At 41.0% G+C, this 13,257-nt stretch overlaps 1 protein-coding gene across 6 annotated transcripts; it reads left to right on the forward strand.

The window, feature by feature from the left end:
- The first annotated feature begins 537 nt into the window (after positions 1-537).
- Positions 538-11,701, forward strand: eif4enif1 (eukaryotic translation initiation factor 4E nuclear import factor 1). 6 transcript variants are annotated; one of them, XM_053316382.1, is made up of 19 exons: positions 538-804; positions 1,453-1,607; positions 1,693-1,766; positions 3,218-3,345; positions 3,622-3,896; positions 4,340-4,541; positions 4,650-4,813; positions 5,586-5,724; positions 6,657-6,839; positions 6,958-7,229; positions 7,894-7,974; positions 8,197-8,383; positions 8,768-8,856; positions 9,233-9,366; positions 9,575-9,656; positions 9,799-9,922; positions 10,015-10,320; positions 10,426-10,596; positions 10,709-11,701. In XM_053316382.1, exons 2-19 carry the CDS (start codon positions 1,506-1,508, stop codon positions 10,894-10,896), a joined length of 2,901 nt encoding a protein of 966 aa, XP_053172357.1. In that variant the 5' UTR covers positions 538-804; positions 1,453-1,505; the 3' UTR covers positions 10,897-11,701. The 6 variants fall into 6 exon arrangements, with proteins under 6 accessions (XP_053172357.1, XP_053172360.1, XP_053172362.1 ...); XM_053316385.1 differs by having other exon boundaries at positions 6,657-6,833; XM_053316387.1 differs by having other exon boundaries at positions 6,726-6,839.
- The last annotated feature ends 1,556 nt before the right edge of the window (positions 11,702-13,257 follow it).

Here is a 13,257-nt window from a genome sequence, read left to right on the forward strand (position 1 = left end):
GGATTTAAAGCTGTTTCATATAGTTTACATTGTAGCTCAGATATAATGATTAAATACAATACTCTCTGTTAAATTAAATTGAAGTAGTGACATGTTTAAAGTAACTGTGAGTTGAAATGTGGGCTTGTTGGTTCAAGCATCAGGGTCCTTTCAGAGCAAAGGCTATATGCTATGTTAGTCCTGGGCAGCCCATGAGGGCGGGGAAGGGACGCCGCTGCAGTACCGGGAACACCGCAATGGAATGTTTACAAATCAAGCATACCCCAAAACAATGAAGAGCTGTCCTTACTACTGCCTTTTGAGTTTTCTAAATTGAGTGTACGTTAATACTTCTAGAAAGCTAGTTTGATTTTTTCCCCACAAGTTATAAAGTTGCACATATATGTATTACTAGTAATATGTTATTTCTGTATTATGGTTTGAATGTTAGAGTGTAACACGGTCGACATACAGCAGACCGTGTAACATTGTACAAAGGCGCGGCGGGCACTGTGTAATCTTTCCTAGGACCTTCTTAAAGCGGTGATCAGAGGAAAATTGGTGCTACGATTTAGAAAACAGAGACAGAGCAGGCAGTAATTTGAGATTATATAGTCCCTGTGCGAGTTAATTTGTTACTTGGACCCGTGTTATTGTGTTAAATTACCCTAATACAGTGTGTGTTTGCTGAAATCGCTGCAACAACTCAGCCGGCTGAAGGTTTGGTGGTAGCTGGGTGGGCATTATCCCCATTCAGCTAGTTAGCTAGCTAGCTAGCTAGCTAGCGGCCGTTAGCAGCCAGTTTTCACGCAGCACTTAAACAGAGTAAGTTGTTTGTTTGTATTTATTCATGTACAAGTTGGTCAAATATTTGTAGTAATTTGTGTACCACGGTTGAGGTTTAGAGCTAGGTGTGTGGGACGCTAGTTTAACTGAGCATCTTCATATTTGTTGGATAATTGTGAACGTTTATTTTTGTGAAACTCCGTAAAAAAAAACAATTTAGCGAAAGACTGAATGCGCGACGCAGATAGGTTAACGTTGCTGGGATATCAAATGAGCATCTTTTGAAACGCAGACGCAATTTTTCGATTAGCAATTTATTGTAATTGGCTTGTCAAGCCCCGTGTCACCGGTCACTGGCTGTTGTCAATTAACTTGCTAATTGGCGGACGGCGTTTGTTAAAACTAACCTCATTGAAGTTTCATCGACGTCAGGTGAAGTTTATTGTTCGTTTTTGTCATTTTGCTTTTTCTCCGTCACATTAAATTAATCGGTCTGCATTTTGCTGTCTGGAGACTGACCTTTTTGTTTCTTCGAAATAGAAATAGCCTTATATGAAATATAATCAATGTCCAAATATCAATTAATGCAGTCATTTATCGGCAGCAAAACTCTTAAGGCTATTTTGTCCAGACAATTCGAATGCGTTTGTCATGCTTAATATAAATCCATAACTTTCTTTCCAACAGGAACAGGATCGTTGTTTGTCTATAGGCTGTTTGTTCTATACCTGGAGTCAGTCATGGAGAACGATGGTTGTGTTGAACAGAAGAATGGCGGAGATGCGGCTGTGGACACAGCTAAACAACAGCCAGCAGCCACAGCTCCATATAGATACACTAAGGTGATTTATAAGTACTGACAGATGACAAATTAGAGGCTAGATAGTTTTTCTTAACACAACTTAACTGTGATAAATCCCTATTCAGGAGGAGCTGCTGGATATAAAAGAGCTGCCAATCTCCAATGAAAGGCCAGAATGTCTGTCAGATAAATATGACAGGTAAGAGTATATTTCCTGGGATAAACAAATTCACACTCTTAACACAATATATGTGGGTTAACAAGAAAAGCAACACTGTTGTTTTCAAATGAGATGGCACAGATATGACCATCAAGAAATGGGCATCAACTTTTTGGCTCATATTTGATATGTAGAAACTGGCTCTGGAAAGTGAGTCATATTCAGGTGAGCAAATGAAGTGTGTGCCCTGCTGTTTTGGCCACCTACACACAAGCTCAAATGCATATTATCTGGAAACTTTGATTAATCAGGTTTGACAATATACTTTGTCATCAAGGTGGCCTGAATGTCCTGAAGACTTGTTCTTACTAATTAACCTTCAATCTTAACTACAAACCATATAAATGCCTTTAAGAAACTCTTGCCACATATTTTGCTGCAAGTGGCAGCAAAAGGATGTTGATGCTGCTTCCCACAGGCTCTGAATACGTCATCGTCTATCGTTGATATGATTGGCTGTAAGTTTGTCCAGTAGCATACAGAGGCATTTGATCGACATTTGTTAATCCCACTTCAAATAGGAAATTAATGGCTCCTCGTCAGACCCTACCTCAATCTCATGAGATTGAGACGCAGTCTAGTGTTAGTCAGGCTAGGCTTGAGCCACATTGGTAATGCATGTCCAGTAGTTCTAAACATGGACATGGAAACATTTATGACAAAAGTGTTTTTATCTAGGTGACATTATAATCAAAGAATCTGTTTCCCCAGAAGCAGCCTGTGGCATGCTTTGATTTTTTACCCCTCCCACACTTATTATGGGTTGCCTCAAGATTTTAAATGAGATGAGATTCTAAATGACAACAGATTTTCAGTGCATTCAGGTTACCTACACATCTGCTTATGAATTATATACTTGGGTGTCTGTTTCAGCCTTTTACAACATGCTGTTAAAATACCATGCAAAGTTTTTGTTAATGTCAGAAGTCATTTGTGTTTTTAAGAGCCCTGCTGTTTTTCTTCACAGGCAATTAATCAGGGGCTCATTTTTAAACCTGGACAACAGATGAACACAAAAGTAAAGAAAAGTAGCTGGTATGATAGGACAAAGATTGACATCCACAGTTGCAGCTGGTTTTAAATAATAATGTTGTCCATGTTTACTTAATCTAAATGTAATTGTTGTTGTACCATAATTTCTTCTGAATGCCCACAGGTCTGAAGAAATAATTGACTTTAGACATGTCAGCTGTGCTCCCTACCCCACCCCCCCAATTGCCTCTGTGCTTCTGTAGATATAATAGCAGATCATAGATAAGCACTGAATGGTTTTTAATTAGACATACTTGTCAAATAATATTTAACCCAGTGAGGGCTTTCTTTTCCCAAAACATCTGGTGTGTTAATGGTTGTAATTACATTTTTTTGAATAATTTGCCTTCATAAAAGTTTGTTTTGAATTGTTGCTTCAAATTTATGTTTTGGTACAGTGATGGTGTCTGGGATCCTGAGAAGTGGCATGCCTCGCTGTATCCCACTTCAGAGCGTAACTCTCCAGTGGAAGGTTTTAAGAAGGACTATGTGGATGACAGAGTTCCTTTGAAACGAAGGATCCCAGGTAAATTATTGTTTTGAGTCCAAAGCAAAGAAAGCTACTAGATTTAAACCAAAGGCAGGTCATAAAGTTACTTACTGTCTGTTAGACTTTTCTGACTTGGAGCAATGAAAATCAAATGTCTAGTAAGTGTATTTAATGTTGAGAGTTAAGTCAGTGTGTTTCCAGAGGAAAATTAATTATGTCTTACACAGGGTTCTTAACTTGATATCATGTGGCTGTTTGTATAGTCTGTGTACTCGAAACTTAAATGAAGTCTGTTGGCTGCGTTGTGGTCAGATCCCCGTGAGCGGTTAAAGGAGGATGATCTGGATGTCATACTAAGCCCACAGCGACGCAGCTTTGGGGGTGGATGTCAAGGCAACGCTGCACCTGCACTCCACATCCGTCGCCCAATCAGCCCTCTGGAAAATAAGGAAAATGAGACACTCCGTTTAGGAGGGGCGCGCAGGATTGGCAGCGGCCGCATAATTGCTGCCCGAGCCTTTGAGAGAGAAGCCCGTGTGGAGAAGGAGAGGGAACGTGAGAGAGACTTTAAGGATAAAAGATTCAGGGTTGGTTTTCATTGCTTTCAGTCCATCTATAATGTATTTCCCTGTGTTCAGACGTTGAGGCATTCAGTGCATGGAGGTTGCCTTTTCTAATGCAAGTGAGACTGCTAGGAAAGGGCATGTGCCCTTTTAATTTGTTTCACAGAACTTCCTGTGAAGATTAATTTATTTCACTGGATAAAACTAGCTGAAAAGGAAAATGTATAAGTTCAATTCAAAGCCTTAAACTTCCAATGTGTTTTCAGAGAATTATGTTTTTGCTTGTTCACCTAATTTTCTAGATTAGATTCTAGTGTTTACTTTTACGATCTCTTACTAAAACAACGAGGAAGGTGCTGCATGAACTGAATGGTGTCAAGTTTCCTTCATACAAATGTCTTAACTTAAGTGCTCCCATTCTTACTTTTTACAAAGACAGTGACATGAAGTCTGTCTTGTCTCGTTAGCAGAGAGATTTTGGTGACAAACGTGTGTTTAGTGAAAGAAGAAGGAATGATTCGTATGCCGAGGAGGAGCCAGAGTGGTTCTCAGGGGGTCCCACAAGCCAGTCTGAGACAATTGAGCTCATTGGATTTGATGACAAAATCCTGGAAGATGATAAACGCAGGTCCAAGCGGTCAAGGAAGCGGACAGAGTCCTTAAAAGAAGGTATGTTCAAACTTTGTTCTTAATAGTGATAGAAACGGTATAAGCAGCTCAGTGACTACCATGTGGTGGATGCTTAAAACTGATTCTTATTTGTTACATTTCGTGCAGTAGTGGAATGTAATGGTGGACAGGGTGACGAGAAAGATGGGGGTTTGCAGTCTACAGCTGATCAGGAGGTTCCCCACCCTGACGTGCTGCCGGAGCAGTCAACTGGAGACTTTGACTTCAATGAATTCTTTAATCTGGAGAAGACCATGCCGGGGCTGGCCTCTGTAAGTACTGGGGAGCACTTTGGTTTTGGTTTTCAAGGTGTGAATATCACAAATAGGGTGTAATTCTTAACTCCTGAAAGCTCATCAGTGTGATGTTTTTTCCCATCCTCTCCCCTTTTTGTCTTACTGTCATCAGTTTAAGCTTAACAGTAGAGGTTTTCCAATGCATCTGCCCTTTCTCCTTGAATCAGACCTGCAGGTCAAGCTGACATTTTTTACATGTATTTATACAATCAGAATATTTTAGAGGCCAGATTAAAGGCTGTGGCACAGCTTTGACCTTAAAATTACATGCTCCGTTTGTCTTAATCAGAATAAACAAGCCTTTTTGGATGCAAGCATTACAGATACTTGACGTCAGTATGAGATTACCTCTGCTGCACTGGCTTGATCTAACTGAACTTTGGTGGTGGTATTATCACTTAAGGGTGCACTTTGTAAATATTTTGTCAGTCTGTTGCATGGGGTATAAGGAAAAGGTATTCCAAAAAAAAAAGTCCAAATTTATGCCCATCATTATAGCTTCATTATACTCAATTGAACTAGGCTACAAACTAAATGAGAAAGTTGCTTACCAAATAGTTTGTGGCATTAAATCAACACAAGACCAACCAGCAGTGCATTCAGTGACACTGACCTCGGTCTTCTAGCACAATTTGTGCTAGATCGGTGGAAATCGCTATAAACGTAAGTGCCACCTTTGTCCTCACACCCTTTGGTCTGCTGATTTGTGTTTCCCACTATGTCTCAGACTCCTATTTTTGTCTTTCAGATGATAGAGGACGTTTTGGGGGAGGGCCCTGTGTCAGCTAGCCGCTTCAGTCAGTGGTTCTCCAGTAACCTGAGCCCTTCAGGCAGCCAGTCCAGCAGTCTGAGGTCCACTCCCCATGAGGAGCTGGAAAAACTAGCAGGTAAATGACTTGATTTCCTCAGCAGTCCAACAGTTTCGCTAATGAGTGTCATGTAACTGTAATAGTTTCAAGCCAGCCAGAGCACACTTCACTGAAGCTGTGTTTTGGCATGTTGGTGTGTAAACCACAAGATTAAAGGCTTTTTTCTTTTTTTAAATGTTTGAATACTGAAGTAACTGGGAGACTTTCACTAGAACACTTTTTGCATCTGTCCATGTTGAATATTTCAGGTGGTCTTGCATTTTAAAGTTAACCAAATAACTGTGTAAAGCCCCTGGATAATTTCATGTTGAAACTACTTTAAAGTTAAAAACTACTTTGAAACAGCTGTTATCCTATTGTTTCCTATTTATTAAAAAAAAAACCTTGAGAGGAGCTTGGCTGTCCAAAATCCCTTGAAATAGCGGCGGTAATCCGGTACAAGCAAGACGCGAGGAGAGGGAGAGATGGCCGAAGCGAAGGGGGCGCAATGAGATTCACAGTGCAGGTGCTGCCTCCTGCTCTCCACCTTGCTGGCTGCCTCAGTGTCACTCATCAACTCACATGGAAGCTGCTTCTTTAGGCGTGGAAACCGCAGCTGCTGTCTCAGACAGGTGAGAACAGGGAACCCACCAGAAGAAGCAGCAGCTTCAGTGCGAGCTGGACACAGATCGACAAAACACCTGCAGCACGTGCAACACTTGAGGCAGGTGGAAAGAAGGAGAAGGCACCTGCACCGTGACTCGCTCTCCCCTGCTGCCTCCGTCGTTTCTCCTTCCTCTCTCCTCCCCTCTTCAACAGGAAGAGGGGTGAGTTGTTTGGGTTTTTTTTTTTCCCCCTACAGAAATAAAACGTAACACTTACAGTCCATCCTGCTGCATTTTGGACTCTATCATATTAAAAAATGTTGTGTTGAATGTCCGAAACCTTTGACGGTTTTATTCGTCGTAAAGGGCTTGAACCCCGCTGCACTTCCCCAAGCCAAGACCCCGTCCCATACTTCACACCTATTCAATCATCAGAGTGCAGGGAGAAGGTGGACATCCTGGAGCTGCTGCACAAGGCCAAAATAGACCTGAAGCCTCTTCTTTCCACCCTGTCAGTCAACAAGGCTCGTCTGCGGGAAAGCAGTGAGTGTCAGTACACAAATTTTCTTTCTTTTTATTTTATAACTCTGAAGTCATTAAACCAAGCATGTAACAATTTGAATAGTGATTTTTATAGTCCATTTAATCATAATAATTTTGTCCATAGCTAACACTGGAGCAGTGCTCTCGCTGGAGGAGGTGGAGGGAGAGATGAAGGGGATGAAGCTGGGCTCGGGACCTCAGGTGCGAAAGGTGGTGGCTCCGCAGAGAGGAAACGGGACTCCGTTCATGGCGGAGCATTTAGAGGAGGCTTTAACTGGTGGCTCCAGTGCCCGTCCACGTTCCCGTGACACAGACATGTCAGCCTTTAATAAACTGGTCAGCAGCATGAAGGCAAGTGGAACTCTGCCAACTCACCCCAAAACCAACACAAACAATGTAAGTATTTCTATTTATGTATAGACTTTTTTTAATTTATATTGCCTGAGGCTTACAGTGGATAAGTAACAGCACTGTGCACGCTGCAGTGGAACAGGTAACAAACCTGCCCCTGTGTGATGGAAACACACACTGTAACTTGCGTGACTCCTTCTGAAAAATCAATTGGAATAGAAAGCGATGGGCATAAATTTGCTTCTGAACTGTTCTACTTCTAAACTTTTTGTGTATTATTTATTCTGTGAAAGCTTCAAGTCTCCTTTTATGTGCAAGTCAGTTTCAGAATTGGTTTATTTTTAGTACTGATGTTAAATGAGTCATTAGATGCATGGTCATTAATGAGAATGAGAATGCATTCATACACATAACTGACTTGCATGAGGGATACTTGGCTTGTGACTCATGTATAAATGTATCTCAGTGGGCTTGCAGTGTTGCATTTTGTGGAGGTTTCAGCAAAATCCATTTGTCACCTGCCCAAATTTTATCTCTGGCCCGCACCACTCAAACGTCAGTATTTGTGCCAATTTCTGTTGTGACGCACTTCAAAATACCTACTACAAGCCTTAAATTGCAAAATGCTCACTGTGATGGGTTTTTACGAAGAAAGGATTGTTGTTTTTTGCTGCATTGCACATGTCACAAATGGTCTTTCCTTGTACAGCTGCAGCAACATTCAGACCCGGCCGTGGTGACGATGTCTGAAGCTCAGGTGCCTGCTCAGCAGCAGAAGAACATATTCCAGGTGTGGATGTTGACTGACCTCTCAGGCTCATGCTGACAAATGTTTGATACAGGCTTCATGGGTCCACTTGGTTCCTAATGGTCTCTGCCTGGTGTAAACTATATTCAGTCCCAGGGGACACATTATTTATGAACATCAGTTTTGCACTTATTTCTAACTGCCAGACAAAACAATGTGTACTGGGGCGTCTTGGTAAATGCATGTATTGTATGTGTATTGCAGGAACTCTTAGGATGTCCTGCTCGTAGTGGCTCCCCTACGCTACTGGGTAATCTGTTGGGCAGCTCTGAGGGTCCAACGACCTCTGCCCCTCTACATGGCCTGCTACACAAGGGCCCTTCACCCCCTCTGTTTCCACAGAGGGCACCCTCACCTGACTATTTCAACAGTCGATTGCAATCTTCAGCAGGTAAGTTTGTTCAAGTGCAAGTTTACAACCTTTCTAAAGAATTGTAAACTATACAGTGGAATTCGGGTCTACCTATCGCAGGGATTGATCTTTTTTTTTGATGAGCAGTTAATCAATAGGCTTGTCAAAAGCTGAACACAAAGAGCCTTTTTGTTCTAGTTATCCTGCAAAACAACAAGTTAAGGGGGTCACTTTTAACATCTCCTTTTTATGGTTTACTGTGTGGGCACAGTAGAACAACCACAACTCAGTGTTACACTTAGCCTTTTGAAAATGGGCTTTGAAGCTGTAACCTCTATCATGTTATGTTCAGCATCTGTTTTTATGTCAGTTTATGGTTTTGGTAAGACAAGCTAATAGATTTTCCCTGCACCCTGCCTCCAGGTTTTCCTGTGGGTCCTCAGTCCATGCTGCAAGATCAGTTTGCTGATGTACACAGGTCAATCAGCCCTGGATCCACCACACAGCAGCAGGTAACTTAGGACACTGAAACTGTTTGTTTGTTTACTGAAGAGAGATCAATTTTAACTTTTGTTTTATCCCAGTTGGGGGTGTAATCGGTAATAAAATTATACTAATGGCTTGGCTTTGAATACATAACCTACACTTTCTATGAGAATTATTATATATATTTTAGAACATGAGATGCACATCTTAAGTTTCGGTTGTAATGAATGCAACTGTTCTTACCTTGCAAGATCAGTTTTCAGTGGAACAGAAAAGTCTAATTGTCTGCCCAAATACAAACAAACATAAATCATAATGTTTAATAAAGAGATATAACTAATCTTAAGATGTATGTTAAGGATCTCCTCAACCATGTATTTTTTTTTTTTTTTTTTTGTCCAGATGAGAGCACTCTCCATGCCGGTAAATCGGGCGGATCTGGAAGCTCTGGCATTCCAACAGGACCTCGCTCTACATGTCCACCATATGCAGTCTGGCTACAACAAGCTGCCACAGGACAAATCTTTTCGAAATCGGTTAGTTTTTAAACTTTTAAATGCTTCTCAGTAACAGCTGTGTTCATGGTGAAAAAATATGCTTTAAATAGGTGCAATGAATGCCTCCTCAGATAATCAATCTTGACATTTTATGAACACATTTGTCAAATTGTGTTTAAAAAAAAAAAAAAAAAAACTTTGTTTAACATTTGCTAGTTTACTTATGACTGATTTGTCTTATCGTCAGACCTCAGCGTGTTAATCGGTCTCCTGGTCCAGGCCCTCAACCCGCTGGAAGAAACTCTCCAGGCAATCCTGTCACTAGCATGGTGAGTAAAAACTGTATCCTCCCACATGGCTTTGTTCTTCATTGTCATGTAAAAATAGACTAATCTTTGAACTTTTCTCTGTAATTTCTACATATGTTGGTATAGCTAGTATAAATGTTTGTGTTTTTTTAATTTACTACAGTTGTCCCCGTCATTTACACCAACATCTGTGATTCGCAAAATGTATGCAACTAAAGAGAAAAGCAGAGATGAGCCATCAAGTCTATCAGAGACCAAGGAGGAGACAGCAGTGCACACTCAAGATGGTACAGAGCCTTAATTTATTCACAACTTCTTGATTTTTTTTAACTTGAGTTAACAACACTGTAACATTGTGCTTTGGGTTATGCGATTACAGAAAACAGCTCCCCAAACCTATATCTGGAAATGATGGATGGGACTGCTGCTCAGTCTGGGGGAGTAAAGGCCGGCTCTCACACCTTGCCAAGCAAGGACCAGGAGCGACTGAGGCCAGGCTCTGCTGGACATCATACGCCCACTATGGTACCTCCAGGACCATCCTCATCTTACCCTCGTCCCATCTATCCAGTACCGCTGCTGTCCCACGTGCCGATGGTACGCCCTCCTCCCCAGCTACACCCTAATGTGGTTCAAAGAATGCTGGCGCAGCCCCAGCAACTTGGGCCTGCTCTTATGCAAGCAGGTTAGCGTTTGCTTTTTTCCCCTCATCTTTATATCAAGTTAAGCTTTATATTCGACTGTAAAGGTGTTGTGTAATTTGATGTTAAACCTTTGACATAATCAACAGGTATATTTCCACCACACGTTGACCTTGCACAACTTCAAGGCTTGCCTCCTACCCTACTTGGACAACCTCTGTACCCTTTAAGTGCAACAGGACATCCACTTCTACCTCCCAGAGCCAGTACTCAGATGCAGCTAGCAGTAATGCAGCAGCATCTTCAACAACAGAGACCAGGTGAGCAGAAGCAGGTCAAATATTATGACTCAGTTTGGGCATGTGGTAGGAGCATAATGATGTCCCCTTTTTTCAGCTCTTGGATTAAACTGTATTTTTTGTCATGTTGCAGTACATCCGGGCATTGCAGGCCCCCAGTCCCAGAGCCATGCCCCTAACCGGACAAACTGCTCCCAGCAACATGGGGGCAGCCCCCCACTAGGCCTCGCCAAGTGGTTTGGATCAGACGTGCTAGAGCAGCCGCTCCCCTCCATGCCAGCCAAGGTCATAAGTGTAGATGAATTGGAGTTCCGGCCGTAAGAAAACACTGCGCTGGATTGCAAGATTTTTTTGTTGTTTTTTTTTTTTTTTGCCTCCAACCTCATCATTACCATTAAAAAATGTGAACTTTAATTTGAGAGGCAGCACACAGACCTGGACAGTCTAACCATGCTTTTGTCTTCATCCTTGAAGTCACTGCTTCACTGCTTTGGAGGAGGCTTATCAGCAGAAAAGGGAAGACAAGTGATGGATTTGTTATTGCAGCTGAGTGATTTTTTTTTTTTTTTCTCCTTTTTGTATTAGACTCTCGCAGTAAATTATGTATAGAGCAATTGTACAGACCATGGGAAAGAATCTTATTCTCCCTGTATATAGCTATGGTTTCTTTATCTTGTGATGGGGAAGGTGAAACTAACCTGCAGTTCAAATTAAAAACTGCGAGAGACAGTCACCAAGAGCTGGTAGCATTCCTTTTGTCTTGTCACCTATAATTTCCCCCTTGAACTGCACTGAGAAAGGGCTACTGCTTGTGAAAAATGATGGATCGACGAGTCACTTCAGTTGTATACTCTCTCCTTCCTTTTTTTTTGGCATGGCCCTTTTTATGTAGAAGTGACAGGCTGGAGCAATTCAAGACGACTCCAGGGGATGCATCAACTGCTTGGTTGTGCCTTTTTCATTGAGTGTTTTTTTTTGTTTTTTTTTCTCCTTTTTAAACTGTATCCTCCCACCATCCATACTGTCACCGGGGAGCATCTCTGCTCACATTGTAATTTTTTTTCTTTTGTTCTTTTTGTGCAGGTGATGGGGATTCAGTTTATGTGCGATAAGTTAAAAGCACAAAAGCATAGAATAATAAATAAAATCTTCAGTAAAAGTTTGCTAATTTTATTTTAAATGGGTTTTGTATTGTTTATCTACTCACAGAGCACTTTATTAGGAGCACCCATGTAGTCTAATGCAATTCAGTACATTAGCTCTGCCATAAATTCTACTTTTTTATGAAGTGTATCTTATACACTTGTCTTGGATTGCATTAGACTGCACAGGTGTTCCTTATAAAATGCTCAGTTAGTGTATCCACTACTATATTGATCTAATTCAGTGGCCTAACATTGGCCACTGAATTAGTTACACATGTACAATCACATTGCCAGGGGTATGTTACTTCAACTATGTTTATGATTGGTGTCACACATTTTGGTAGTGTTGCATTAGACTCTATAATAGTGGGGGTTTCCTAACCCTTTTCACATGCATGAAGAGAACAGAATATTAAACATATTTTCAGTCTAGTAAAACACCAGTCCTACAGCTTCAATAATAGATTTTGAATTAAAACCTTGGACTGTGCCAATGACAACAATCAATTATCAAGATTTATTCAGATAGAATGTAAGACGCAGCTGCTGTATTTGATCTTTCTATGGTTTATCTCAAGTGGCCACTGATTGTAAAACTGCTGGCTGACTTACTAGAAACTAAGTTTGTTTTGCAGGTTCTTCCTCATCAGCCAAAACATTTGTAGAAAAAAAAATAGTGTACATATGTAGGAATACTCAGCACCTTGGGTTTTGCTGTTCGAGACATTTACGCTGAATCACCTGTTTCCTCTTCACAAGTTTACAGTCCAGTGAGCTAGAGGATTAAATGGTTGGCCTGTATATGACTCAGTAAGTGAGAAGTCAGTCAGAAATGTCAAAGGTATGTTTAAGGCCCTTTTTTTAAAGCTGTAGTTACTTATTTAGTTAGTATTTGTACCTATAATATATTACTATTTGTGACAACAAAGGGACCCTTTGCCAGATCATTATTGGATTTTTTTATTTATTTTGAAATTGGTATTTGCCTCAAAATTCCAGTTTGATTGGGCTCTGGTTCAATGCAATCCAATAGAATGGCTGAAATCACATTGTAGTGATCTTGTACAGTAGGCTATTTGACTACTATAGTTATTTTCAATACTGTTGTGGTAGTGTAATGGATTTGTATTGTGCTAAAAGAGTTTCTAATATTCTTCGTGCATTAGAGTGGCCATATGAGTGATTATAATTTGTTTTTCACTCTGGGCCATGTTCAGAAATGCCACACATTATCCCTTCTCTCCAATATGATTATTAACCATTAAATGACCGTTTCTACAGATAATAGAAGTTGATGTTTTAAGATTGGCCAATAATTATGGCCAGCCTTCATTAATTCCCAGTTACCTGTGCTGCCAGGTTGTACCTGAAGTAACTGCCATGGTACAGTCGTTTACATGTGTGTTCAATGAGCTAACAGGCGGAGCTTGTAAAGAGGAAAGGGGGGGTTCGGGTTTGTGGTTGGTTGGGGGAGGGGTTGTTTTTTTTTTTTTTTTTTTACAAACACCCGGCAGGAAGAGACCTGCGTTAACATTTA

Source organism: Scomber japonicus, chromosome 3, assembly GCF_027409825.1.
Source record: "Scomber japonicus isolate fScoJap1 chromosome 3, fScoJap1.pri, whole genome shotgun sequence".
Lineage (NCBI taxonomy): Eukaryota > Metazoa > Chordata > Actinopteri > Scombriformes > Scombridae > Scomber > Scomber japonicus.

Excerpts from the sequence above, each read along its gene's own strand:
- eif4enif1 (XM_053316382.1), top strand. The coding sequence starts at position 1,506 with ATGGAGAACGATGGTTGTGTTGAACAGAAGAATGGCGGAGATGCGGCT. Across the intron at positions 7,230-7,893 it reads CCAAAACCAACACAAACAAT|CTGCAGCAACATTCAGACCC; the intron begins GTAAGTATTTCT and ends TTCCTTGTACAG. Across the intron at positions 10,321-10,425 it reads GCCTGCTCTTATGCAAGCAG|GTATATTTCCACCACACGTT; the intron begins GTTAGCGTTTGC and ends CATAATCAACAG.